The sequence below is a fragment of the Lissotriton vulgaris genome, chromosome 1_2 (assembly GCF_964263255.1).
Source record: "Lissotriton vulgaris chromosome 1_2, aLisVul1.2, whole genome shotgun sequence".
In the NCBI taxonomy this organism is placed as follows: domain Eukaryota; kingdom Metazoa; phylum Chordata; class Amphibia; order Caudata; family Salamandridae; genus Lissotriton; species Lissotriton vulgaris.
In genome coordinates this window covers 85,695,317-85,721,863 of record NC_141686.1, presented here as the reverse complement: position 1 = coordinate 85,721,863, position 26,547 = coordinate 85,695,317, and the positions used below count along the sequence as shown (strand labels likewise).

General features: G+C 47.1%; 2 protein-coding genes across 3 annotated transcripts in view; one reads left to right on the top strand and one right to left on the bottom strand.

Moving 5' to 3' along the window:
• WNT5B (Wnt family member 5B) overlaps nucleotides 1-26,547 on the bottom strand; it is a 494,935-nt gene that overhangs the window by 197,964 nt on the left and 270,424 nt on the right. The window lies entirely within an intron of this gene.
• On the top strand, nucleotides 3,284-6,590 carry FBXL14 (F-box and leucine rich repeat protein 14). Its single transcript, XM_086952865.1, has one exon. The coding sequence runs from the start codon at nucleotides 3,747-3,749 to the stop codon at nucleotides 4,947-4,949; it is 1,203 nt and encodes a 400-aa protein (XP_086808991.1). The 5' UTR covers nucleotides 3,284-3,746; the 3' UTR covers nucleotides 4,950-6,590.

Sequence of the window (26,547 nt, the reverse complement as noted above, 5' to 3'; positions counted from 1 at the left end):
GCCCTTGGATCCAACCGGACACTTCTCTCCTGGTCGCCTGCAGCATCTTTCTTCAAGGCTCCATAGGATTCAGCGACGAAACCCGTTACACTTTGACACCTATGCACCCGCTTCCTGTGGGTGAGGTAACGCGAGTACTCTGGTGCTCATGTGGGTATTGACTATCCTAGTGTTTAGCTTTCAAGTAGCTTTCCCCTAGTCCATCCGGAAGTGACCTAAAAGAACTAGTTTCCAATTCTTTCGTTCCCATTCTAACTCTATGGTAACTTGCGTGTGTGTAAAGACACTGCACACGCCTCCCGTGGGCCTGCAGAGGCCTCCAGTGGGCCTCCTACTTCCTATCATTTGGTAGTACAGTGTAGCCCCAGCGATTCCCCAGGCCCTAGGCCTATCCTTTGTTTGTGACGTGGTTCTTATACCACTATTTTAATATATGGTTTGAAGTGCCCCTAGGGCTCTACTGTATTTTGTGCAACTTATTGTATGATAATTAAGTATCTTGTTATGTGCTTGTGCCTCTGATCTCATAGAGCTCAGAGGGGTTGTTTAGAAATAAATACATATATATTTTATATGTATCCTGTGTGGTGTCCTTTCACCTCGTATTTAAGGGGTTACATATGGTAAAACAGCTGGCTTCACATGCCCTCTTGAGTTTAGCCTAAGACTGCTTTGTCCATGCTACCACTAGGATAGCTGGTCTATAAGGTTGACTTTACAACCATCACCATAAGGGTTGTTTGGACTGATACAGGGTGCCCACTAGAATAGTGGACATCACATATCAGGCCAACTTCTCACATTTATAGACAAAATATCACATTCACATCAGCGAGGGTATGGTGTGGCAAGAACCCTCCTCACCGGTAATGAAAGAAAGGTGACAGTGTGGGGCGCTTGTGAAACGGGCACCGCAAGAGGCACATGAATAAAGAACTGAAAGACAGCCTGGTAGTGAAAAGAAAGAGTGCAAAGCACTTGAAACGGATACCACAAGCGGCATATGAAAACAATGGGTTTTACCTGCACCTTCGAGCCTTGCCCACAGAAATGATGCCACACACTGTGTGCCGCCACAGCCAAAAACGCACAAACCTACAGAGTTGTCTGTTTTCCAAAGTGAACCTGGTGAGGCGTGCATAAAGAAAGGGGCGTGACTACCATTAAAGCTAAAGTGCGGCATTGGATGCTTAAAAAAAAGCCTTTGTTTGTTAAGGTAAATACGGCGAGCCGTGCATAAAGAAAGTTGTGCGGTCACAAAGCGTGCTGCGCTGGTAAAAATAAAACGGTTATGGGAAAGCATATCCTACCTGCAAGGACAGGCAGAAGAAAGTCATTTAAGAAAATAGTGCTCACAGACTGTAATTAAACCATCCCGAGTAACAACACATGTAACAAGGACAGTCCTCATGGGAGGTTACAACAAGAGAAAATGAGGTACCAATGAGGCACTACTAAGCCTATTCACGAATCAAAATTCACCATTTACGAAGGACAGTAACAGGAGCCAATTGAAAAGATGGGTGGAAAATTGGCAGAGCTTAAAGCCCATACCTGAATACAGCATATCTCGAGAGACAGCGCAAGCGCTGCCTAGGTGAGACTTAAATAATTTAAATAAATAAAATGTGCACGATATAACTTAACAGCATTTATGTGGCGTAGTGCATATTTTGGAGAGCACTGTGTCTCCTAAATACATTAAAAGCCCATAAGCATTCCATTCTCTATTTCATAACATTTGGGGAGATTATTCCCAATCGTCTCCCTTTAACTCTAGGCGGGCAGTGTTAATCATGGAGATTAGGATATGAATAATTTTAATATTTGCATTATAGGATGAAGTGGTGCTGAATTTGCATCTGATTTTATACATTGTTCTCTTTTTTTTCCATAGTTAAATGTATTTCTCTAAAAACCTTTCACAAGATGACCTTTAACTGAGGGCCTGTGGCCATCAAGTGGTCAGCATTGGTTTATTTCGGTTAGCATTTCTAACAAATGCTGACACAATGCTATCCTTGACCTCACAGTTGTGAACTACCCATTTTAGGTTGAGGCTACCAGACAGTGCAAGATCCAAGTCTGCGAAAGACATATTGTGTGATTGCAGAAAACAGTGAGGGTGTTTGCAGCCAGCCCATTGCTTTACATTACTTAGATTTACTGTCACTCTTTTCCTTGCTTCTTATTTGATAGCTTGCCTTGTCCATCTTGTGGCTGGCACGCCATAGGAGCATTTCCAATTTACTTGGGTTGTTATCCCCTGCTCATTTTTAGAGAATTATTTTTTCTTTTGTATTTAGCACTCTACAAGAGAGCATGTGTTTTCCAACTCTCTTATAATGCCCTTCGCTTCCCGGCTCATTATTGCTCTCACTCTCCCATGTGATTCTCCAAGCACTCCCATGTGATGCGCTCATACTCATGTGCTTTCCCTGTGTTGTTTTCTCATGATTGTGCTTGAATATAGTCATGTTATTTCGTATAACTCAAATTGTCTGTTCTAGTGATTATTTTGATTGATGAACAATGTTTCATGGAAGCTGATAATTTTAGAACTGCAGGGGATATGATGGAGTAGTGATTGAAAAAGTGCTGTCCTGTGAGCAGTCAAAAAGTGCACTAGAGCATCACGAGAAAAAAGAATATGATTTTTTTTTAAAACAAAACTATTTTCAGTGGAAGCAAAACGCATGGACCACAGCAGGTAAAACTAAACAAGTGGGTGGAATAAGATCAAAGCACACAAATAAACTAAGAACAAAAGGGGCAACAACAAAAATAATACAAAAATGAGTCAAAAAAAACAAAACGGTGTGAAGGTAAAACATACTGATGACTATGACACGCGGGCAGAGAAAAAAACTTAAACACAAATAACAAGGCCACAGCACGGAAAGATAACGATATAAATCGGGTATTGTATAACACAATAAAAAAAATCGTGGCTCATAATAGCAAACGGTTGATTTATGTATTATATGTTTTTATATAGCGCCTGATTCTTCTCAAGTCCGACTGGTTTTGCGCTTATTTTTACCGGGTTCAGGTTATTTTGGCAAACCTTTGTGCATGTTTTCACAACAGAGCACGGACCTATCGTCGCCCTCATTGGTGAAACACACCTAGTCTACGGCGGTCGCCGTGCTGATGTAAGACGCAGCGAGGGCTTTCTGTGCAGTCCGCTTTCCATCGCGACGGAATTAGTTCCCGCCTACAGCCTCATTTCCTCGCCTCCCTCAACAGGCAGAAGATAGGGCAGCTCGGAAGCCAGTTTTGAAACACAACAAAGGCAGAGCTCACGAGGACCCCCAGTTTCTCAAGCTGGTGCGCGAGGCCGCGCCGTGAGTGCACGAGCGCGTAGCGAAAATAGAGGGGGCGGGGCGTGAATGCGCCGTGAGACGCAGCAGTAACGGCCGCGACGAGAGCAACGGCTGCGGAGTGGAAACGAATAAAGGGGCCTTTAAAGAGTATCCGCCGCCGGCCCGAGGCAGCCTCCATCCCTACCGAAAGACATTACCAGCGCACCATCTGCACACCATGGCCGGGACCCGTGAACTCGGGCCTCCCCGGGGCTAAGGCCGCTCACCGGAAGTCCTCGGGAGAGACGCTTCTCTCGCACGGCCGCCCCCACAGCCGGCGCCGTGGCCGCGCCGACGGCATGCGAGACCGAGCGTGCAGACTGCTGCAAGCGGCGCCCGCGGCCTAGGCCCGAAGAAGAGATTCTGCCGCCGGAAGCCGCCATGGAGACCCACATCTCGTGCCTCTTTCCCGAGCTGCTGGCCATGATCTTCGGCTACCTGGACGTGCGCGACAAGGGGCGGGCGGCGCAGGTGTGCGCGGCTTGGCGCGACGCCGCCTACCACAAGTCGGTGTGGCGCGGCGTGGAGGCCAAGCTGCATCTGCGCCGCGCCAACCCGTCCCTCTTCCCGTCTCTCCAGGCACGGGGCATTCGACGCGTGCAGATCCTGAGCCTCCGCCGGAGCCTGAGCTACGTGATCCAGGGCCTGCCCGACATCCAGAGCCTGAACCTGAGCGGCTGCTACAACCTGACCGACAACGGCCTGGGTCACGCCTTCGTGCAGGAGGTGCCTTCCCTGCGGGCCCTGAACCTCAGCCTCTGCAAGCAGGTGACGGACAGCAGCCTAGGCCGCATAGCGCAGTACCTCAAGGGGCTGGAGGTGCTCGAGCTGGGCGGCTGCAGCAACATCACCAACACGGGCCTACTGCTGGTTGCCTGGGGGCTGCGCGGCCTCAAGAGCCTCAACCTGCGCTCATGCCGGCACGTCTCGGACGTGGGCATCGGCCACCTGGCCGGCATGACCCGCAGCGCGGCAGAGGGCTGCCTGGGCCTGGAGCAGCTTACTCTGCAGGACTGCCAGAAGCTCACCGACTTGGCGCTCAAGCACGTTTCCCGAGGGCTGAGCCGGCTGCGGGTGCTAAACCTCAGCTTCTGCGGGGGCATTTCGGACGCAGGGCTGCTACACCTCTCGCACATGTCGGCCCTGCGCTCCCTCAACCTGCGCTCCTGCGACCACATCAGCGACACGGGGCTCATGCACCTGGCGATGGGCAGCCTGCGCCTGTCGGGCCTTGACGTCTCCTTCTGCGACAAGGTGGGGGATCAGAGTTTGGCCTACATAGCACAGGGGCTGGATGGGCTTAAGTCGCTGTCCCTCTGCTCCTGCCATATCAGCGACGATGGCATCAATCGCATGGTTCGCCAGATGCACGGCCTGCGCACCCTCAACATCGGCCAGTGCGTGCGCATTACGGACAAGGGGCTGGAGCTGATCGCTGACCATCTCTCGCAGCTCACGGGGATAGACTTGTACGGCTGCACCCGCATCACAAAGCGCGGCCTGGAGCGCATCACGCAGCTGCCCTGCCTCAAGGTGCTCAACCTGGGCCTCTGGCAAATGACCGAGAGCGAGAAGGTGAGGTGAGGTCGCACGGGACACTTCATAGACTTATGCCCTTGCTCGCCTGCCAGCGGTGGCGCTGCCGAAGCCCCAGCCCTCGAAACGAACCACATTCCCAATCGGCCTGCGCCTCCCCCGCCTTAACTTCACCGTGGACTGCGTATATGGGACCACCGACGTTGTAATACCCGATACGTGCGCCCGAGCACCTTTCACTTTCTCCCCACTGGTGACACTGAACATTAATTCGAGGTTTTATAACTGACTTTATTTGACAGTTCGCACTGAAATAGACACGTACCACCCTGTACTATGTGCTTGTTAACTTGACAGTCGCCCATGCAATAAGACAATACGCTTTTTGTTCATAAGCAACTGTGTAAATGTGGCCAATTGACCCGCCAAACTAACCCTTAATCTTATGATCGGACCGAATGCGCACCAGTCATATATTTTTGGATACAGAGGCATTAAAATCAAACTATGTATTTGGCAATATCCTGCAGAAGTGACAGGATTGTTGGTCAGAATAGCGTTTTTTTTTGTGATAGCTTTTAAGCTAGGTTGTTTCTTTTGACTGCCGAATGGACATGTGGGCTTGAAAGCCAATGCAAATAAGCGTTGGCTTTCAATTTCCTGTTTCATGCGTGGCTGTGTAACTTGGCATTTAGGTTTGTTTCTTTTGCTTCCTGTTCACGTTGTTTGGTTAAAGTGCGCATCTTGCCACAAGAGTTATGTAATTCTGTATTGGCTCTTTTCAGCAGTCGACAGTGAACAACACACCAGTACTGTCTAAATCTGTGTAACTGGTTAAAAGGTGGAGTTAAGTGTTTAATTACGAAGAGCAAAATATTATGGCAGAACTTCTCATTTTTTTCGTATTTACTGCCATGTTACTCATTTTTTAGTACTGCCCTTTAACAGTCCACACCTACTACCGTCTTGGTAGAACAGTTCACCGTGTTTCCGTTTCTTTAAAATCGAGTCACTGTCAGAGTGGACGTTTCAAAGACATTTATGCTAAATATATTGCGTCTGGCTACCTCGTTTTTAATTTACTTTTTCAAGAAAAGTCCGTTTTAATTTTTTAAAGAGGGATGTTTTGAGATTGATAAATTGTGCCTAGACTGGAAGGATTTCCCCCGTGGGTCGAGTTTCTGCTCGTGTGCCTCCCTCTTTATAGTTAGGGGACCCCAAGTGTACTTTGGACCCTGTATAGCACAACTGTGCGCACACAGAACTGGGCTGTACGTATTCCAATAATGCAAGTGCTGGCGAACCAGTGTTTTACATTTTATATATGCAAGTACCGCCCCACGTCTTCAACAGAAATGACGGGGGGAGCGAACAGACCATTAAGCCCTGGGCTGTAACGTGATGGAGAGAGTATTGCAGTTTCTCGGCCTCCCACTTTGTTCTGTGGATCAGACTTAGCGATCTTTTTCCGGTAAAGGGACGAGTGACCTGGACTGTAACATCTACCCCCCCCCCCCCTTGTGTTCGTAAACTGTAAAGGCCCAAACCATTGAAAGGTTCCCCACATCAAATCCCTACAGGCAAATTGTACTTGTTTGTGAATTTGTACAAAAAAATCCTCTTAAAACATTTTATATTCTTACAGTAAAGGATACACTGATATTTATATAATAAAAGAGGAAATATTAATGTACTGTATTTGCCTCATTCCTGTTTCGCCTTCTTTGACTGTTATTTGAATTGTTGATTTAATCTAAATGGCTAGAGATTTCTTCCAAATATTTAGAACTATACCATGGTGGTGAGGGAGCTGTTGGTTTAACTGTCTCCTCATAGCGCTGCGTGCAGGAGAACTAGGTGTTAAGTACTGGTAGTTTAACACTGGCTGTGGCCGTCATGTGCACTTAAAACGTAAAGATGTCAGCTCGCGCACCTCGCCTTAAAAACAAGCATTGGCAAAGACAACCCGCCTGGCTTTGGCTGCCAGCCTCTGCGTTGTCGGGCCCTTTTTTACGCTCCAAGTTAAAGACCAAAATACAGTCACCTGTGGTGAAGGTAGTAGTAGCAGCGATCTGTAAAATGCATTGTTCGGGAGGTAGTAAAAAGCTCCGAGGCTACAAGTCTTCCTTGCTTAGTCATGCAGAGTGAGAATATGTGCTGCAGGATGGAGATTTTTTTTTTTTAGCAGTCCTCTCTGAGCTGCTTTGCCTGCTTGTGCATTTACTATAACAGGGCTGTGCTGCTACTAAACCCATTAAAAGGCTCAATCTTACGAAACTTTCAAAAACAACCATTATCCTAGCTTGGGGAGTACTATCTTGGGAAGATCCACAGTCACCATAGCAAATCGTAAAATAAACACGCATTTGCACGCCCTTAGTAAAACACATTTACCCTACTCACAAATATCGAATTTAAAATTTCTTAAACCTCACAAATATAAAACAAAAGCACGGAGGTCGTTCTATGTTCCGAAGTAATTGCGGGGGATTACAATCTATGTTGGCTATGTATTTTCGTTTTTATAACCGGGACCACTAGGGGTTGAAGGAAAATTCGTGTTGCCTTCCAAATTGAGAACTGGATAAAACAGCATTAGGCATTAGTAGCTTCCATGGTAGAATACTAAATACGTGACTATGAAATGTGTGGCGCACTGAACTAAGTGGCTGGAAAAATGGAAGGCCCGGTATAGTGACAAGGGGCTCGGCTCCATATCGCTGTTACTGGTGGGAAAGTAGCTTCGACTACTGTGCAGATCTGGTGTTAACTGTGTGTGTGTGTATATATATATATATATATATATATATATATATATATATATATATATATATACACACACACACACACACCTTGTTTAGGCAATGCGTTATGCCCTCTTCACAGCTATTGGCTACCTTCACTGTAAGTGAATGTTAATGCTTGTGTTGTCGTGCACTCCAAGTGAAAGATCAGTCTTTCACTTGGACTGCATGACAAAACCATTGACAAAGTGAAGAGCCTTACAACCAATACCAGACGATTGACCTTGTCAATACTTGTTTTTAAGTGAGGTGTGTGGGCTGCTGTTCTGGAGACCGAATGAATACACACCAAAACGCATTTGATCCACATCACAGTTCATGTTAAAATGCTAGTAATCCGAATGAATTGAAGAGAATAGACATTTCAGCTCGCCCTGTCAGAGCCAGTTGCACGCCCACCTTCCTTCCATTGCACCTGCTAGCCACATAAATATTACAAAACATGATCCTGTTTTGGTTAACAGCAGTAGCATGGTGATACATGTATTATACCCCCATAGCTGTATATTGTCATGAGATTTTTAAGTTGGCGACTAGCTAGGGTATCCAATTGAGGATAAATAGGTAGCCACCACTTCATACGCAGTAAGGTGATATGTCCTCCCCTTTGTGTTTCAGCAGTTTAAGATTTATTAATCATGGCCGTACGGGGGGCGATTTAGAAGGTCAGAGAGCCTCATTCAGGAGTGCAGTGGAACTTTTTCCGTTTTCCAATTCTTTTTGCCCTTTTAGTGCAACTGTATTTTTCTGTGCCTGTACCCGAACCCGATATCCTTGTAGCTAAACTGCCTGTGTCCCTTATTCTCGCTGTTTCTGTCCCCAGGCCCTCACGACTATTTCATTTCTCCTTTGCAGTTTTTTACGTTAAGACATTAATCTTCATCCTGATTGATTCACAATGTTCAGCGACTTCTTGAGATATTAGACCCTAGATGCAGATTTAAACAGCTACCAAGTTAAGCACGAGTAACCCAGAACAAGCTTAATAATGTGCCCATGACTGTTGAGGGCATGACCAGACAGTGGCGTGGCGGCGTAAAAAACAGGTGGGCAAATTAAAATGTTAACTGGAGTCTAGAAACTCCAATTTGCTATCAGACTCCCCTGTGAGATAAATGTACATGGAAAGCAACCTGAACTAAAAGAATAAAATAAGAAATGAGCAACACAAACAAATTAAATATCCAACTGTACCTGGCAAGACAGCTCCTAAATAAAATGTAGGGATGGAACACAGAACTGCAGCTGGTGGGCAACACTCTTTACAATTTAGGTATTACCATAAACATAAAGAAGTTTCAGCGCTTCTAAACCAAAACCATTCACAAGCCAGCTGAACCCAACACTACCAAGAAACAAGGGGCTATGAATTGCGATACAAATGATTTCCTTGACCCTACCACAGCTACGTATGTCTGTTCTGCGAGCTTCCACTCACATACTTCTTCATATTACACCAATCCAAATTTAGTCCTGTTTCCTAACTTAATAAATAGGACAGATATTGGGCTGTTAAGAGTGGAACTACACAGAGCAGGCACTCTCGTCATGCATAGGGGCAATAGATTCTTGCCTTTTTGGGGTTATGAACTCCATTTAATTGGGCAGAAGAAAGCGCATTTGTGAAAAGCCCTTTGAATTCTAGCACTTTTAGTTCTTGCTTATACTACTTTATAACCTAGGGCCACACCCTTGTTAAGCGTATGCAGAGGAGCTACTTTCTCCTGCCCTGCTCACCCACCTCTTGCTTCTCTAAGCTCTCCTCCCCATGCAGCCCCCCACCCATACCTAGCACTTTCAGTACTGGTAGGCAGCCATCTGGTTATTTAGGTCTCTCCTGGCATTGGAGCACGCATGCACTCCTCGCCTGCGAGAGATAACGGGATAGATTACATTTCTAAACAAGCATTGGAAATGCAATAGGTCTCGCATTAGAAAAGTTGGAGTTATTGGTCTTGTAAATGACATTTTATTTTTGTTGGTTTTTAAAATTGCTAAATTGATGGCTTTGTCATTTACAATGCCAATAGTTATAACTTTCGCGAATGTGACACCTATAATATTTGGAATGCAACATGTTTTGTATTTACGTGACTTAGATGGCAGCTCTGGTCGTTAGGCCACATCTCTAGAGAGCAGGAGAGTGCAGCAGGGGAGAGAAGCACAGCAATGCAATAGGTCTCGCATTAGGAAAGTTTGAGCTATTGGTATTGTAAAGGACACATTTTTTATTTATGTGCTTGTTTTGAAAATAGCGAATTAATAGCTTTGTTATTTACAATGCCAATAGTTTTATCTTTCGCAAATGTGACACCTATTGTAACACAATATGTGTTGTGAGGGGTTGAGGGTGGGTGAGGGGTTGAGGGTGAGGGGTCGGGGTTGGGAGGGAGGGTGAGGGGTTGAGGGTGAGGGGGGTTGAGGGTGAGGCTGAGGGTGAGTGAGGGGTTGAGGGTGAGTGAGGGGTTGAGGGTGAGTGAGGGGTTGAGGGTGAGTGAGGGGTTGAGGGTGAGGGGTTGAGGGTGGGTGAGGGGTTGAGGGAGGGTGAGGGTGGGTGAGTGTACATGCTTTTCACTTTCTTCAAAGGTTGTCCGTGCATCAAGGGTAGTTGACTGATTTTTAAGTATAATAATTGTACGTACTCTTCGGTGGCATTGAGCTCACACCCTCGAATGGTCTTCGGTAGTATTGTTTCCTGTAGAATTCTATTTCCTGCTTATAAAGCGCATGTCTCGGTCAGTATCAGCAAAGTGGTATGTGCATGTGAAAGTCGGAGAGTTGGAGGCGGTTAAGGAAATGCAGAACATTCTGCAAAAGTAATGGGAAACCATTTTTATCTTGAAACGTTTTTTAACCGACAGTCTTTTATTCCTAATCATAGATGAGTGGGAGTAATACAGGGATTGGAGCAGCAGCGCCTCAGTTTGGATTGGTGTGGCAGGCAGGAGAGGGAGGAGGGGGAACTGCTTGCGAAATGAAATTAAAAGCGGCCGGGCGGGAAATGCTCTCGGTAGCATTCGTTTGAAGTGTGAAGCAGGGGGCGGGAGCAGCCTTTGATGTGCGGATAATTAGGGGAGGAGCAGCCAGGAGATCCATGCTGGGGAACAGATGGCTGGCGATTTGGTGCTGTGCACGCGCATTTTAGGTCAATGCGCTTGCGCATTGACCTAAAAGCCACGGGCACAGCACCAAATCGCCACAGTTAGGTAAGCTTTGTTTAAAGCCCTATAGTCTTGCAAGCTCTAGCGAGACCTAACAATGACTAAGCCCCGCCCATAGTTTTCACTGGCTATCGTCTTAGTTTATGTAAAACCCTTGCTTCCGATTGTTAGCCAGGGTTTTTGGTTACCGCCCGGTCTGCTTTTCGGATGGCCCCATCAGACACGATTGCCTGGTTTACGGCTGTCATGACTAACTTTCTTATCAGTGGAGGCGTGTTTTATTACTTTGTTTACTACTCCGTACAGGCACAGAGCTCACAGGCGCATGGAGAGGACAGCACTTTCCCTTTAAAGTGCATTGCAACTGCGTGATGTCTTTGGATTAGACTGCATACTTTACCGGCTCCTCGAGGATAGCTCATAGCAAAAATCTCTTCTGGCACTTTAACCAGGTGCTAACGTGTGGCTGGAGACAGCCCGGCTACTGTTCGATACAAGATAGAGACATCCAGGTGGTCTTCTTGCTTTCGAGCTACCTGTGTATAAGTGGCCCGTTGGCTTTGCAACCTGATGCTGGGCTCTGCAACTTGAAATGTGAATGAGCCTAGTTATAACGAAAACAAACGGTCCCTTGAGGGCACTTCTTCTAACAAATAGTTGGAAAAATAACGTGACTTGGCCTGACATTTCTCTTCTTTAAACGAGCTGTCTCCTTTCCCCTCGTCTCCTAATTTCTTACGGTGTTCCTTTACTCAACTAACTCCCCAGCTCCATTAATAAAACCCACTACTTCATCTTTCTTTGTGGCTGACTGCTTTGTCTACGATTCCCTTCACCCCACAGTACTTCCTCAGTTACTTAACGTAACATAAAAAGCATACTGAATTATTTACTTTAATGAGCGTGGTGCCGTCTTCACGGACACAGCGCTATACAAAGCAATAGGTGTTGCTTTTGGTATTGTAAATAACAATGCCAAAAGGTGTTGCCATTTACAATGCTAATAGCTCCAAAACTCGCAGTTGCAAGACCTATAGCATTGTAAATGCTTATTTTTTTTACCATTCAAAAAGTCACACATTGAAGGCTGATTTCTCTTGATTCTTGTTATTTTTTTTTGTTTAACTCCCCTTCAATTATGGTTTGCCTGAAATACAATATTTACCAAAGTCAATAGGTTTCAGGGCCAAGGGCTCTTGGAATGCATGTGCTCTCCTGTTTGGAACACTGTTCTTTTGGTGCCCTGGCATCTGCTCCTGCCCTTTAGTCCAGATCGGACCACTTCTGTATGACATTCTAGCCCGGCTTCACATACAAAGGCAAATACTTCTGTGATGAACAGGAATTTCTCTTCTTCTAAAATGCTTGACGGGTTGCTCTTTCAATTCTTTCACTTCCAGTAGCGCCGTGGCTCACAAATAGATTATGGCTCTTCTTTGCACAGTCCATTGTCCACTGGCCTGTAGGAGAGGTCACGTACTGTTATCCATTGAGTTCCATCTTTCATGAACTGCTGCATGGCGCTATGAGTTCTTTTATTTTGTCTGAATTACAGCGGATATAATCTGGCACAAGAGGGCCTTGAAGCACCAGTGAGCATAGGTTAATCATAATAGTAGCTCTTGTCCTGCTCAGTCATCTTCCTCTAAAGATTCCACCCACTAATTTCTTGTTCATTTGGCCATGCTCTCTATTTTTAGGTCTCGCCTGATCCAGAGCATGTGCTGGTCTGGCCCAGACATTTAGTAGCTGCTTTTAAAAGTGCTACCTTGCCTGCCACCAGCTTGCTATTACGCGCGCAAGAGCGCACACGTAATAGCAAGCTGGTGGCCGGCAAGGTAGCACTTGCAGCGACGCGCGTGCGCATCACTCGCGTTTATTTCATGTTTGCGATTGTGATGACTTTCGCGACCGCGCAACTCTGCCCAATTAGCTGAAATGCAATTATCGTCCGGCGTCACACGCCCCCATCATGGACCGAACTTCCGGCAGGTCACAAAGTCTCTGTTAGGAATGCACATGGCATCTTAGTTTGCAAACCTTTGCCTGGCCCGCCTGCAAAGTGACTTTTTGAACCGACAATAACACGCATTTCTTTGGCAAAGAAAACGTTTTTACAATGGCCGTAGGAAGTGGATTGGACTGTCTGTAGGAGAACTTTAGCATCCTTTTCCTTCCATAACAGAATCTGTTTTGAAGACCAACTTCCGTTATACAACACTGTCTGAAATAAAGGGTGAGCAGATGAGGCACTTGGACCGTTTCCAGGCTTAAACAAGATACTGCTTCCAGTCTAATCACAGAGGCAAATCCACTCGGCTTGAGAATTCAATACCAGGCCATCAGGTGAAATGCTCAACTGTCCTAGACATCCCACTCCAAAGAGTGCATAAACATCCAGGCCCCCCAAAGATGTGGCAAACCCTCGATTGTGACAGACACACACACCATACAACAGCACTAGTAGAGCCACACCCAATTCAAACCAACTCTCAGCTTGCTAGTGAGGAAGGCCCATGTACTGTGCATACCGCCATCCCATCCTGTTTTAGTTTTCCCTGGCTGGCCTTTATTTTGTCGCTTTATTAGTCTCCTGGAGTCCGAAATGGATGGACAAAAATTCACTGTGCCTTCACAAGTAAAAGACAGGATTTCAGTGGATCAAAAGAAATCAGATCAACTGTGAGGGGTTTCAGGCAGGATAGGCTGTTTTTAATACCTATCCCTAAATTAAAACCATGGTGTGTATTTTTTTTTAACATAGGTCTATGGACACACACATTCACTAGTGTCCTCGACCATGACTATCTTGAACTGCTGCAACACATTCAAAGCCATTCAATGAGCTCACAGAGCTGTTGCAGGATTATTTACAGCAGTGCTTTCACAATCTGTACCTCCATAAGCTACAGGGCAGTCTTAACTCAGCATTATGAGCAATGGTAAACATGCTTGGCAGTGAGCATAAATACCATCATCAGGTAACTCTAAGGACTGTATTCATACCGGAATGTGTTATAAAGCTCTCATTGGGATTCAAAAGCATATACCAAGATTACTCAAAATAGTGTTTTTAAACAGTACACTCATGCCATCCAAAAACACAGGTGACACATGCATACAATTTTCTATTACATGGTCATAGGCTTCTGGGCACTGTTTCACTAGCGAGCTTTGGAAGTCCCTCATGACTTTCAGCATGTGGATCCCCAGAGGGGTTGTATGCCTTATGCAAGTATTTTAATCACTAAGATGTAAAATACATCCCCAAAAAATCCCAAAGCTCACAAGAGCGGACTACTCAGTAATATTTGATATATGCTCACAAAAAACAGGTATGTTGTCTAATGTTTGGAAGCTCCAGGAGTGACTCATCTAAAAAGCAAAACAATAAGAATAAGGCAGAACGTATTTGGTATACAAGCCACCTGATATTCACTGTGGGGGAAAACACCACCCAAAAATTCAGACACTCCAAAATGTACCTTAACCCCTCCTATGCTCGTGACTGAACAGTCCTGTCACGAGCCTCGGGTGAGCTGTGCTGGTGACGGAACGGTTCCGTCACGGCCCGCTCGCCGCGCCTGCGCTGACGTTCTAATGGGCGGGCGGGTCCGTGACTGAACCGTTCCGTCACAAGCACAGCTCACCTTAGGGCTGTGAGGACCCCCCCCCATAGCGCCGCAGCGGAATAGCTGCTGCAGCGAAGGGGTTAAACAGAGTTCCCACATTTCGCAGGATCGTAGATGGTGTTAAAACTCAGTTTCATGAGGCAATGTGTCCCCACGTCAAGTCAGCTCCCAAGCACCAAACTCAAAACAATACAATTGATTAATTCATTTGGTCCACTCAATAACTGAGTTCTAGATCAATGAAGAGTTAAAGGGTTTTATTACAAAATGAACAAGCATTGGCATAGCCAACAGGTCTCGCCTTTGGGGCCTTATAAGTGTTTAGCCATGCAACAGTTGATGTTCTTGCACGAAGGATATTGTGTTGCATAACAAAAAACTTATACGGCCCCAAAGGCGAGACCTATAGGCTATGCCAATGCTTGTTTACCCTGTTTTCGGGAGCAGAAATGATCCCTTCTCTGTAGCATTTACCCCGTGGAGATGCAGCCATTGGAAGTAGGTTTGTGAAGGCCCAGGATCCCTGTTAACGCCTATGTCACAGTTTCCAAGACACCAAAGGTTGGGCTTTGGGGCAGAAAAACAGAGAATGACTTCATAGATGGAATGAGGGACGAAAAAAACAGAGCTTGTTTAAATTTTATTTTTTAACAGTCCGGCCCTGTTGCCTTCGCAGACATCCCCAAGCCTGGACATAGGTATACCAGTGCAAGAGCTGCCAGTGAGAGGAGAGGTAGAAGGGGAAATGTCCGTCCCATACTGCATCCAAAAAACCAAGGGTCAAAGCTTAGTAGGCCAGGGAAGACTACATTACCAGCACATTTGGGTTGGTTTGCCCATACCTGTACACAGTGTTGCTATTAGGAGCAGAATGTCACTTTGCTTAGAATGGCAAAATCTATCCTTTCACCTGCCATGCCAGAGAAAACATTTATTGATTTATCCGGTCCTATTAGCATGGGAGAATCTCATGCTGTGGTCCTGGTAATGTATTTAACGAAGGGACAGTGATACTTAACCTGTGGTCTGGTTACGCCAGGAAGCCCACAACTGCTTGGGAAATTAAATATTAAAATAGCAGTGTATAAAGAGACGAAGTGTTAAACAGAACATTTTAAAGTGTTCTGTGAATTAAGTTCGAATCTCCAGATTGATTTTTGGGAGCAGTGCATCATACAGACTATTGTATGAACGAGGAGTTAAAAAAAATCCCAACAGTGGAAAAACTCCAACCTTCCAATTAAAATTTTTTTTTACTGCATTTGTGAAATAAGTGAAACGTTTCACCGTGTATGTATTTGTTTGATAAATGCTGGTTTCTGTATATTTTTCAGTTCAAGTAATCAAAAATGCTTGTCCCGAATTCCCCAGCTTCCAATAGTGATTAAGTGGGGGTCTCCCTGGCTTGCAGTAATGATTGTTGGGTGCAGGCTTCGTTTCACAGAATTCAAAACTTTAAGAACCACTGCTGTAGAATCATTAGAATCCACACACACACACGTCTGCATTCAGAACTGTGCCAATAAACATGCCTGTCATAAAATTCGGCCAATTAAGAAATCAAAATGTACATATTACCTACCCTAAGAGGCCAGAGAATGAGACTGCCTATTATATTTTTGTTTTTTTAGACCAGAATGTGACATCGATCATACAGAACCAATACTTGCATCATGGATTCTCAGAATGTGATGTACATATCAAATAATCTTGTCCACATATTGATGTATAGCCATCTATTGCCTTCCTACCCATGTAATATGCATTAAGAGGAGGTAGACACACAAACTGTGCAAACACACTTTTTTAGGTCTTCATAATGCAATTTCCTTTCACATTTGTGCTATATACATTTTTTTTTTTACACAAACTTTTTTTTTTTACAACTAACCACCATGATCCTAGCTCCCACTTGGAGAACAGCATCAGTAGCTGTTGTCATGCCTGGTTCGCCTACCTACCTACCGTTTGAGGTATCTAACACAGCGGAAGCTTGCTTGATACTACAGGCTTAATTAACACTTCGGAAGCAGTCTGTAGCCTCTCCTCTGTGGGACAACGGAGGCTATATCTTTTGCCTCACTAGTTGCAACACGCTCTTTTTTTAATTTGCTCTTCTGAAGCTCCTTAATAAGCAGGCACCCAGACAAAACTGCGCTGTGCAAGGCGATACAACCCGTCGTAGGTAACAGCAATGCACCTAAATTAGAACATTCAGAAAAGTTGGGCACAACTTTTTACACAAATGCAATTTTATGGTGTGTTACAGGAAAGGAACATATGCCTATCGTCAATAGGTAAGTGCTTTGGCTCTTCGGGCTTCAGAAAATGTCGGGAGGTCCTATAGAGAGGCTAGTTCTTTTGAGCTTCCGCTCTTTGTTCGCGCCTCTGTCCCTGCTTGTCCCCTCTCCACCATAGTCTGAAAAGCATCGTTGTTTAAAGGAAGTCACTTTCGCTAGGCATCACTACACAGCTCAATAACCTTATCTGAATACAACGTATACAAGTGAAATGAAAACATTCCTAGCTATTGTGAAGGAACATTTCAATTCTGCTAAGGACACAGAGGTGAGGACTATGCTTTATTTTCTTTAATGAACTATCACAGCAGCCAACAATAAACTGCAATCCCCATGACTAAATAAACACGTTATAAAAACTCAGCACCTCAACAACCAATAGTAATGCCAACCAGAGTATATACACATAGGCACATTATCCCCTTTATTTGTGTGAAGAACAGCTCAGGATTGATATTCTTTCGCCTCTAGTTGGTCCACATTGATTCTCTTCCATAACTAAGGGATGAAGGAATAATTAGACCCCATACTTTCCAATCCAAATCACCATTGCATATAATCAGACATTCTTGAATATATATAAAAAAATCTTAGTATCACCAATGTACTTATACCCAATGTAGGCACTTGTTGATTTGAGAGGGTTCCGGGTGGGGGGTGGGGGGGGTAACTGGTGGATTAGCCCTTGCCTCTGTGTCCTTAATAGCATTTAAAATTTCCTTCCTAATAGTTAAAACATTTTTCATTTTATATCCGAACCGGAGACTCTAGCTAGACTTTTGAAGCTAACCACCAATGATGCCAACTGTGTGGTTGGCCTGAAATTGAACTTAAAAGTGGAATCTGATGACCAGTTGGCTGTCTTTAAGACATCTTCCAATGAGGCACCTAGAAGGAAGGCTTTAGAATAAATGATGCCCTGGTTGAGTGGGTGCCAATCACTGACATGTCAGTACCCACTTCCTGCATCACCATAGTGGGTCTAACCCATGGTGGGTGTTGATGCTGCCTTATGTGGCTTTGTGATGATCATTTGCTAGTATCTAACTATCTCGGTCTGAGTTCACTAGATACACTGTTATATCCCTGCAAACATTTCATCACACATAATTTAGAATTATCTGGAAATGGTAGATACAAAAATTGCTTGTTAGACCTTGTCCTTTGAGTGAAGGTAAACATTACCCCATTCTGGGTAAAGGACCGTCCTAACAAGTCTAACACTTGTATATCTGAGGCTCACATAAAATAAGACAAAAGTAGATTAGTGAATTCTGCAAAGTGCTGTTTTCTAGAAAGGTCAGAATTATGTGTCTACCCACTAAGTAGACTTAGAACTTTATTTACACTCCAAGTGTGTATACATTTGGTTCTAGATGGATTAGATGGCCTAATCGCTCTCCTAAGCTTACTTTTCCAGGAATGAGAACCCCAATGGCTCACCCACTACAGGTAAGTGTCCCGCTAAGATAGCCAAGTTAAATGAATTAACTCCGGCATATGCTCTACCTACCTCTGCCAGTTGTGACAGAAAACGTAGAAAGAATAGAATATCCACCTCCACGAGATCCTTATATCTCTCCAAACACCTGCCTGGTCAACTTGGAGCAAGAGATGTGTATCTCTTATGGGTACCTGCGGCTCATGCTAGTTCCATGTAAGATGAAGCGGATTGCAAGAGTCCTAGCATTTTCAATCTTGCCTGATATACACCAGTTCATGAGTCAGAACATTGTCTCAATCATCAGATGGAGCTCTTCTCCCAGGCCCTGAAAAATGTCCCACAATGCTGGAAGCATCACTGCCCAGCTGGATGACGCCTCCGGAAGCAGAGGAAACCAAGATTAAGTCCTCCAGAGTTACCAAAATAATCACTTGCTGCCTCCGGGATTGCATCACTACTATGGTTATCATAATAAATGGAGGAAAGGCATAGTTGAACTCTCCGCTCTAGTTTTGAGGAAAGACATCCACCTGGGTGACATCCGGGCTGGTCTCCATCTGTAAAAGAGTGGAACTTGAGCACTCAGCCTAGACACAGAGGTCTGTGGACGGTGTCGCCCCATTGTAGGAACACTTGAGGATCCAGTCTCTAGTTGCTATCGTTCCTCAGATCTGTGAATTCTAATCGACTATGCTGTTGAAACTTTCTGGCGGATGAACTCCTGATACCGAAATCGTCCTTCAACAGTATAGTGGATTAGAATTCTGGGGGAGGGAGGTGGGAGCGGGCAAATAGGGGGCAGGGACGCAGCGCCGGGTAGAGAAGGAATGGGCAGAAATGGAGAAGGCACAGCAATGGCACAGATGGGAGGGGGGGGGGACAAAGAACCAACAGTGAACTTACAAAGCACAAAGAGAATTGACAAAAAGCACAAGACCAACAGTGAACTTACAAAATCACAGATTACAATAAGTTAAAAGAACCAAACCAGGAACAGTGAGGGCCCCGAACCACTGACCGCAATCGCAGCAGTAGGCTAGGGCACGGGCACACACGCAGAGCTGTGGGGCCGACCAACCGCCTACTCTCCTGGACCAACGACGACGACACCATCAAGGTCATGAACACCATCCATTCCGGATCTCCGTCAGAGCCCTGCCCACACCACATTTTTAACAAAGCCAGCACCGCCATCGCACCCCATCTCCAAAGTGTCATCAACATCTCCTTTGAGACAGCAACCTTCCTGGAGAGCTGGAAGCATGCAGAGATTAACGCCTTACTCAAGAAACCCAAGGCGGACCCCAAGAACTTACGGCCCATCTCCCTGCTCCCATTCCCGGCGAAGGTCATCGAGAAGACCGTCAAACAACTGACCCACTACCTCGAGGAAAACAGTATCCTGGACCCATCACAGTCCGGTTTCCGCAGCAACCACTGCACTGAAACTACCCATATCGCCGCCACCGATGACTTAGGACCCTGCTAGACAACGGAGAAACCGCAGCCCTCTTCCTCCTGGACCCGTCAGCTGTCTTCGACGTGGTCTGCCACCACAATATGAACACGCCTCCATGATGCCGGGATCCAAGAGAAGGCCCTGGACTGGACCACCTCCTTCCTCACCGGCAGAACACAGAGCGTCCGCCTCCCCCTCTTCTGCTCCGAAGCCACCGAGATCATCTGCCGGGTACCCCAGAGCTCATCCCTCAGCCCAACGCTGTTCAACATCTGCATGGCACCGCTCGCCCACTGCGCCCGACTGCACGACCTCAACATCTCCTACAACGACACCCAGCTGATCCTCTCCCTCACCAAGGACCCCCACACCGCCAAAACCAACCTCCACGAAGGAATGAAGGCCGTCGCTCCACCCCTTCGGCCTGGAACGACTCCTGGTGGCCGACCGCACTGGGAACAGCTCCAACACCCACGGACCACGCACGCAACCTGGGGTTCATTCTCGACTCAACACTCTCCATGACCAAGCAAGTCAACGCCATCTCTTTCTCCTGCTTCAACACCCTACGCATGCTCCGCAAGATCTGCAGGTGGATCCCCCCCAGCCCCCCAAAACAAGAAGAACGATCACCCAGGCCCTCGTCAGCAGATGGCTGGACTACAGAAACGCCCTCTACGCAAGTGCCTCAGCCAAACTCCTGAAACTTCTTCAACGCATCCAGAACACCTCTGCGTGCCTGATCCTCGACATCCCCGTCCGCAGCCACATCACACCTCACCTGAGAGACCTGCACTGGCTTCCCGTCAACAAGAGAATAACCTTCAAGCTCCTCACCCACGCACACAAGGCACTCCACAACACGGGACCGGTGTACCTTAACAGCCGACTCAGCTTCTACAACCTCACCCGCCAGCTCCGCTCCACCGACCTCACCCTGGCCACAGTCCCCCGCACCCGAAGAGCGACCTCCGGTGGCAGATCGCTCTCCCACCTCGCCGCCAAGACCTGGAACACCCTCCTTCTCCACCTACGCCAGACCCAAGACCTGTTGTCCTTCAGAAGACTCCTCAAGACCTGGCTCTTTGAGCAGTAGCAACATCCACCCCAGCACCTTGAGACCCTCACTGGTAAGTAGAGCCAGGTCTTGAGGAGTCTTCTGAAGGCGAGTAAGTCTTGGGTCTGCCGTAGGTGGGTAGGGAGGGTGTTCCAGGTCTTGGCGGCGAGGCAGGAGAAGGATCTGCCGCCGGAGGTTGTTTGTTGGATGCGGGAAACAGCTGCGAGGCTGGCGGTACGGAGCTGGCGGGTTGGGGTGTAGAAGCGGAGTCTGCTGTTCAGGTAGGCTGGTCCGGCGTTGTGGAATGCTTTGTGTGGATGAGGAGCTTGAAGGTGATCCTCTTGTCGACGGGGAGCCAGTGTAGGTCTCCCAGGAGGTGGGTGATGTGGCTGCAGCGGGAGACGTTGACGATCAGTCGGGCAGAGGCGTTTTGGATGCGTTGTAGTCGTCTTAGGTGTTTCGCTGGATTCCTGCGTAGAGTGCGTTGCCTTAGTCCAGTCTGCTGCTGACGAGGGCCTTTGTCACTGTTCTTCTGGTTTTGGTCAGGATCCACTTGCAGATCCAGCGGAGGGTGTTGTAGCAGGAGGAGGACACAGCGTTGACCGGTTTAGACATGGAGAGGGAGGAGTCGAGGATGAATCCTAGGTTGTGTGCATGGTCGGTGGGTGTCGGAGCTGTTCCCAGTGTGGTCGGCCACCAGGAGTCGTCCTAGGCTGAGGGGGTGGGTCCGAGGATGAGTACCTCCGTCTTGTCAGAGTTCAGCTTCAGACGGCTGTTCCTCATCCAGTCGGCGACGGCCTTCATTCCCTCGTGCAGGTTGGTTTTGGCGGTGTCTGGGTCCTTGGTGAGGGAGAGGATGAGCTGGGTGTCGTCAGTGTAGGAGATGATATTGAGGTCGTGTAGCCGGCCACTTGTGCGAGGGGGGCAATGTAGACGTTGAACAGCGTCGGGCTGAGGGATGAGCCCTGGGGACGCCGCAGATAATGTCGGTGGCCTCGGATCGGAAGAGCGGGAGGCGGACACTCTGGGTTCTGCCGGAGAGGAAGGACGTGGTCCAGTCAAGGGCCTTCTCTTGGATTCCGGCTTCTAGGAGGTGTCTCTTTAGAGTGCAATCGCAGACCATGTCGAAGGCAGCTGACAGGTCCCGGAGGATGAGGGCTGTTGTTTCATTGTTGTCTAGTTGGCGCCTGATGTAGTCTGTGGCGGCGATGAGGGCTGTCTCGGTGCTGTGGTTTCATCTGAACCGGTACTGGACAGTTCCAAGATGTTGTCTTCCAGGTGGCGGGCCAGTTGCATGTTGACGATTTTCTCATTGACCTTCACTGGGAACGGGAGCAGGGAGATGGGCCGGAAGTTCTTGAGGTCCGCACTGGGCTTCTTGAGGAGGGCGTTGATTTCGGCGTGTTTCCAGCTTTCCGGGAATGTCGCTGTTTCAAAGGAGATGTTGATGACCTTCAGTAGTTGGGGTGCGATGGCAGCGTCTGCTTTGTTGAATACGTGGTGTGGAAACAGGTCTGATGGAGATCCTGAGTGGATGGAGATCATGACCTTGCGTGTCTCGTCGTCGACGATGTTGGACCAGGAGGTCAGGCGGTTGGCGCTGGTGGTGTTCACAGGGGAGGTGGGATCTGAAGTAGTCGGGACAGTCATGGTGTTGAAGTGGTCATGGATGTCAGCGATCTTGCGGTGGAAGAAGATGGCCAGTGAGTTGCACAGTTCTTGTGAGGGCGGTATGCCGTTGGCGCTGGAGTTAGAGAGTTTCTTTATGATGCTGAAAAGCTCTTTGCTGTCGTGTGCATTGTTATCCAGGCGGTCTTTGAAGGAGGATCTCTTGGCTAATCTGATGAGGTGGTGATGTCTGTGGGTGGCGTGGTTGTCCGGAGTGCTTTCGTGGAGCCATATCTTCTCCAGTTTCCGGCATGCACGTTTGGCGGTCTACAGCTAGTCTGTGAACCAGGTGGCTCTCTTGCTGGCGTGGTTGTTGGAGGGTTTCTTGAGTGGGACGAGGGTGTTGGCGCAGTCGTCGATCCACTGAGGTTGCAGGCTGCGGTGTCTGGGTTGGTGGGTGGCTTTTGAGCGAGGGTGGTGATCAGCTGGTCTTCGATGACTTTGCTCCAGCAGCGGCCAGGTAGCTGTTGGGTGCGGTGGTGCATGGTTGGTTTATTGAAGGTGAAATGGATGCAGCGGTGGTCGGTCCAGTGAAGTTTGGTGGTGTGGTCGAAGGTGACGTGGATGCCTGTGGAGAAGACGGGGTCCAGCGTGTGGCCAGCGGTGTGGGTGGGTGCGGTGACTAGTTGTCTGAGGCCGAGGTTGGCGATGTTGTCGATCAGGGTGGCGGAGTTGGCGTCGTCGTGGTACTCGAGGTGGAAATTCAGGTCCCCGAGGAGGATGTAGTCCGTGGAGGCGAGTGCGTGGGTGCTGGCGAGGTCAGGGTCCGGGGGGTCTGTAGACGAGTGTTCCTCTGAGGGTGGTGTTGGGGTCGGTGTGGATCCGGAAGTGCTGGTGTTCGGTGGTGTCAAACCCCTTTTCACCCCGAGAGGGGCTCACAGCTTTTCCCCTTAACTCGTGGTCTTTTGGTAAGGGATTGTGGATCTGCATTATTTCAGAAACATCTCAATCACTACTGTTGTCATTGCATTTCTTTAAAAAATACAGTCTTTAGTTGTAGATGAATCTTAACTCTAAATCCTAGGTCCCCATCTTTAGCCTGTGAACTAACGGGTCCAATGGGTGATCCTGCTCACTTGCCCAACAGCAAAAAATCCTTACACAGCCAGGGAGTTTCAAGATGCATGCCTTGAAAAACAGTGTCCATGGGGCCAGTAGTCCCCTAGTATGAGAACATTACTCCCTGTAACTATTTTGGATATCCCACTTGGGCCACAATGGTCCTCGTTAACTGGACAGAAACACTTTGTGTCATATGATCCTTGGCATCCTATCATGTAACTTTTTACTTTTTGTGGGACTCCCTCCCACTCTTTAATTGCGCAAGTTGTATTTCCTTGTATTTAGGGCTGCTGAGAAACGAGGTCAAAGGCCGGGCACCAGTCAAAGACATCATATGCTGCAGCATTCTGTCTGGCACACTTGCATATTTGACTGGGTTTGGGGAAAAAAATATTAAGTAGAGAATTTCAAAATGTCGACCCATACGCATTGAAACCCTTGCATGAAGCTTTTGCACTTGACTCGTGAGGGACATCTAGTAACGACTAGTGGAACTGCAGCTTGATGTAAGAATAATTTCAATGACTTTGCATTTGACTCGTGAGGGACATCTATTAACAACTAGTTGAACTGTAGCTCTTTGTAGGGTTATTTTGATATTGGATATTGAATACTATATTATTCACTGCCCACTGCTAATCTTGTCCCATAATGCTTTGCAGGACTTTTGGTTGGGATTGTTTTTTGCCAATAACTGTGCTTGGGGTGGTCCTAAAAGGATGGGACCACCACCGAAGTTCAACAAGATGTGCTTTTTGTTTATGCTCTTTGTGTTCAAGGAATCTGCTTGGTCCTCTCCCTAGTTTAGGGGGGACCCCAACATGATCACCTCTCTCATTGCCTAATATTTTGATTCAAAAAGTTCACTTTTGTAGATTGGTTATATGCTTTTTAGCATGTAAAATTGCTTTATCAAAGCATCTGAGGATGTTGTTGATTTAGCGGCCACGCTACGTGAATAAGCACAGTTTTTGTTCTGTGCTACGTGCAATTTGCGGAGTGCGAATTATGCTGCATTAGTGTAGCGTAATCCGCCCAGGGTCAGCAAAAAGTGCTTCCTCATTTAAATAAAAAAAAGGTTTCTTAAAATACCTGCTAAAATTTCACCTGACTGCAAATAAGCTGTAGCTCATGGAGTATGCACTGTAGCTGCAGGACCAACTCATGTTCGGCAAGGTCAGGAAGATCCAGGTCCTAACCCCGAGCCATACTGTTCCAAGAATCAGGAACATCTCTGCAAAGAGTAAGCAGATAGCCTCTTGAGCATAGTATTTACAGTTCCTTGTCATTTATTGCTGAGCAGTAACTGCACTAAATATTAACTATACTCAGCGAGCAAAGTAACACCGTGCTCAAATCTTTCTGGGATTGAGCCCTCATCTCCTTTAAAGAAATCTTCACTACAAATCCCCCAGAAACTTCCGATACAAACACATTAGTTGAAAATGCCATCGTTTTTTTTTATATGTTTATTAACATTTTCAGAGTGAGAACAACACATTAAGGCAGCAGTCTAGATATACAGAGAAACAGAGCACTCAGCTTACTCTCATACATTTCGATCAACAGTTGAAGGTCTTTCTCCACATTATGCAAATATACAATGAAAGATAAGTCATGTAGCAACCAACACCCAAGGTGACCCAAAAAGTCAACGTATGGAAAATGGAACAGGCCCTATGTTTATCCCCCTGCTGCTCTGGTGTACATATTGATAGGAGGAACAACAGTCCAGGGCGTGAAATGTGTAGGAATATATTATGTCTAATTGTCAGAGTGTTCATCACCAGTCAGAGGCGTCAGTCGTGAGGTGGTGTCTGCATGGTCCGGCAACATGCGCATAGCTCTCTGGGCCATGAAAAGGGACCAACATTTTTTCGGCCTGTTGGGTGGGGGAAATAGTTCGCTATAGATTTCTGTTTGGGTGGAACAGTACAACATATCTCTAGTCCACTGTGATAGTGTAGGTATCGGGCCGCGCATCCAGCAGAACGTGATACATCTCTTGGCTAAGAGAAAACCCATGTCCACCAGGCGCCTGTGCTTCTTGGGGAGCGGTTTGGAGTAGCCTAATATAGCTAGCAGCGGGTCCGGAGTCAACACTAGATCAGTGACGCGGCTAACCTCTGCGTAGACCTTACCCCAGAAGGCAGCTATCCCCGGGCAGTCCCATGCCACGTGAAAAAAGTCAGCTATTAGCGGCCCACATCTCTCGTATTGGGAGCGCTCACGAAGACCATATTGATGCAAGCGTTCTGGCGTATAGTACACCCTATTCAAAAATTTGAAGTGGACCAGCCTGTGTCGTCCATTGAGCGATATGCGTTTAATATTCAAGCAACAATACAACCATTTGCCATCCGGTAATTCTACTTGTAGGTCTCGTTGCCACTCCAGCCGTGGTTTGGAATACTCGCCATCCCTCGCAGAGAGGGCGATGCGGTACAGCCGTGACACCAATTTAGAGGGTGACTTAGCCTTAATAGTAGTAGTCAGTGCCGTTACCTCCGGGGGTTCAGCCATATCTTCTCCCAGTAGGTCCCGAAGTGCGTGTCTTACCCCGTGGAACTGGAATTGCAATAACATCGAATAAGTCTCCTCCACCCCAATGACATCCCCCCCAGGAGCGAGCAGCACTATTTGCAAAGAGATCCCCCATTGTGTTTAGTTTCAAAGTTCTCAGCGCTGCAGTTACCCCTCTGTCCCTGCATGGTGTATTCCAGTAGCACCAATCGAGAGGAGCCAATGGACAATAGAGTAAGTTAACAGCCTGCGCTTCCAGCATGTGATGCCAGGCATGTGTGACCGAATTTAGAGAATCCAATATGCCAGTGCGTCTATCCAGAGGCAAAAATATTAAGGCCGGTAAGGGCCTGGGGTCAGCAACAAGTTTCTATCCATAAATGCGGGATGCCAGCAGGCCCGTGTATCCAGTGATATGCGTGGAAGCTCTGCGCTGCCCTATAATATAGATCAAAATCAGGGGCACCCAAGCCTCCCATCGTGTACGGCAGCACCAATATCTTCCAGGCCACCCGCGGCTGTTTACCCGCCCATGC

Excerpts from the sequence above, each read along its gene's own strand:
- FBXL14 (XM_086952865.1), top strand. The coding sequence starts at position 3,747 with ATGGAGACCCACATCTCGTGCCTCTTTCCCGAGCTGCTGGCCATGATC.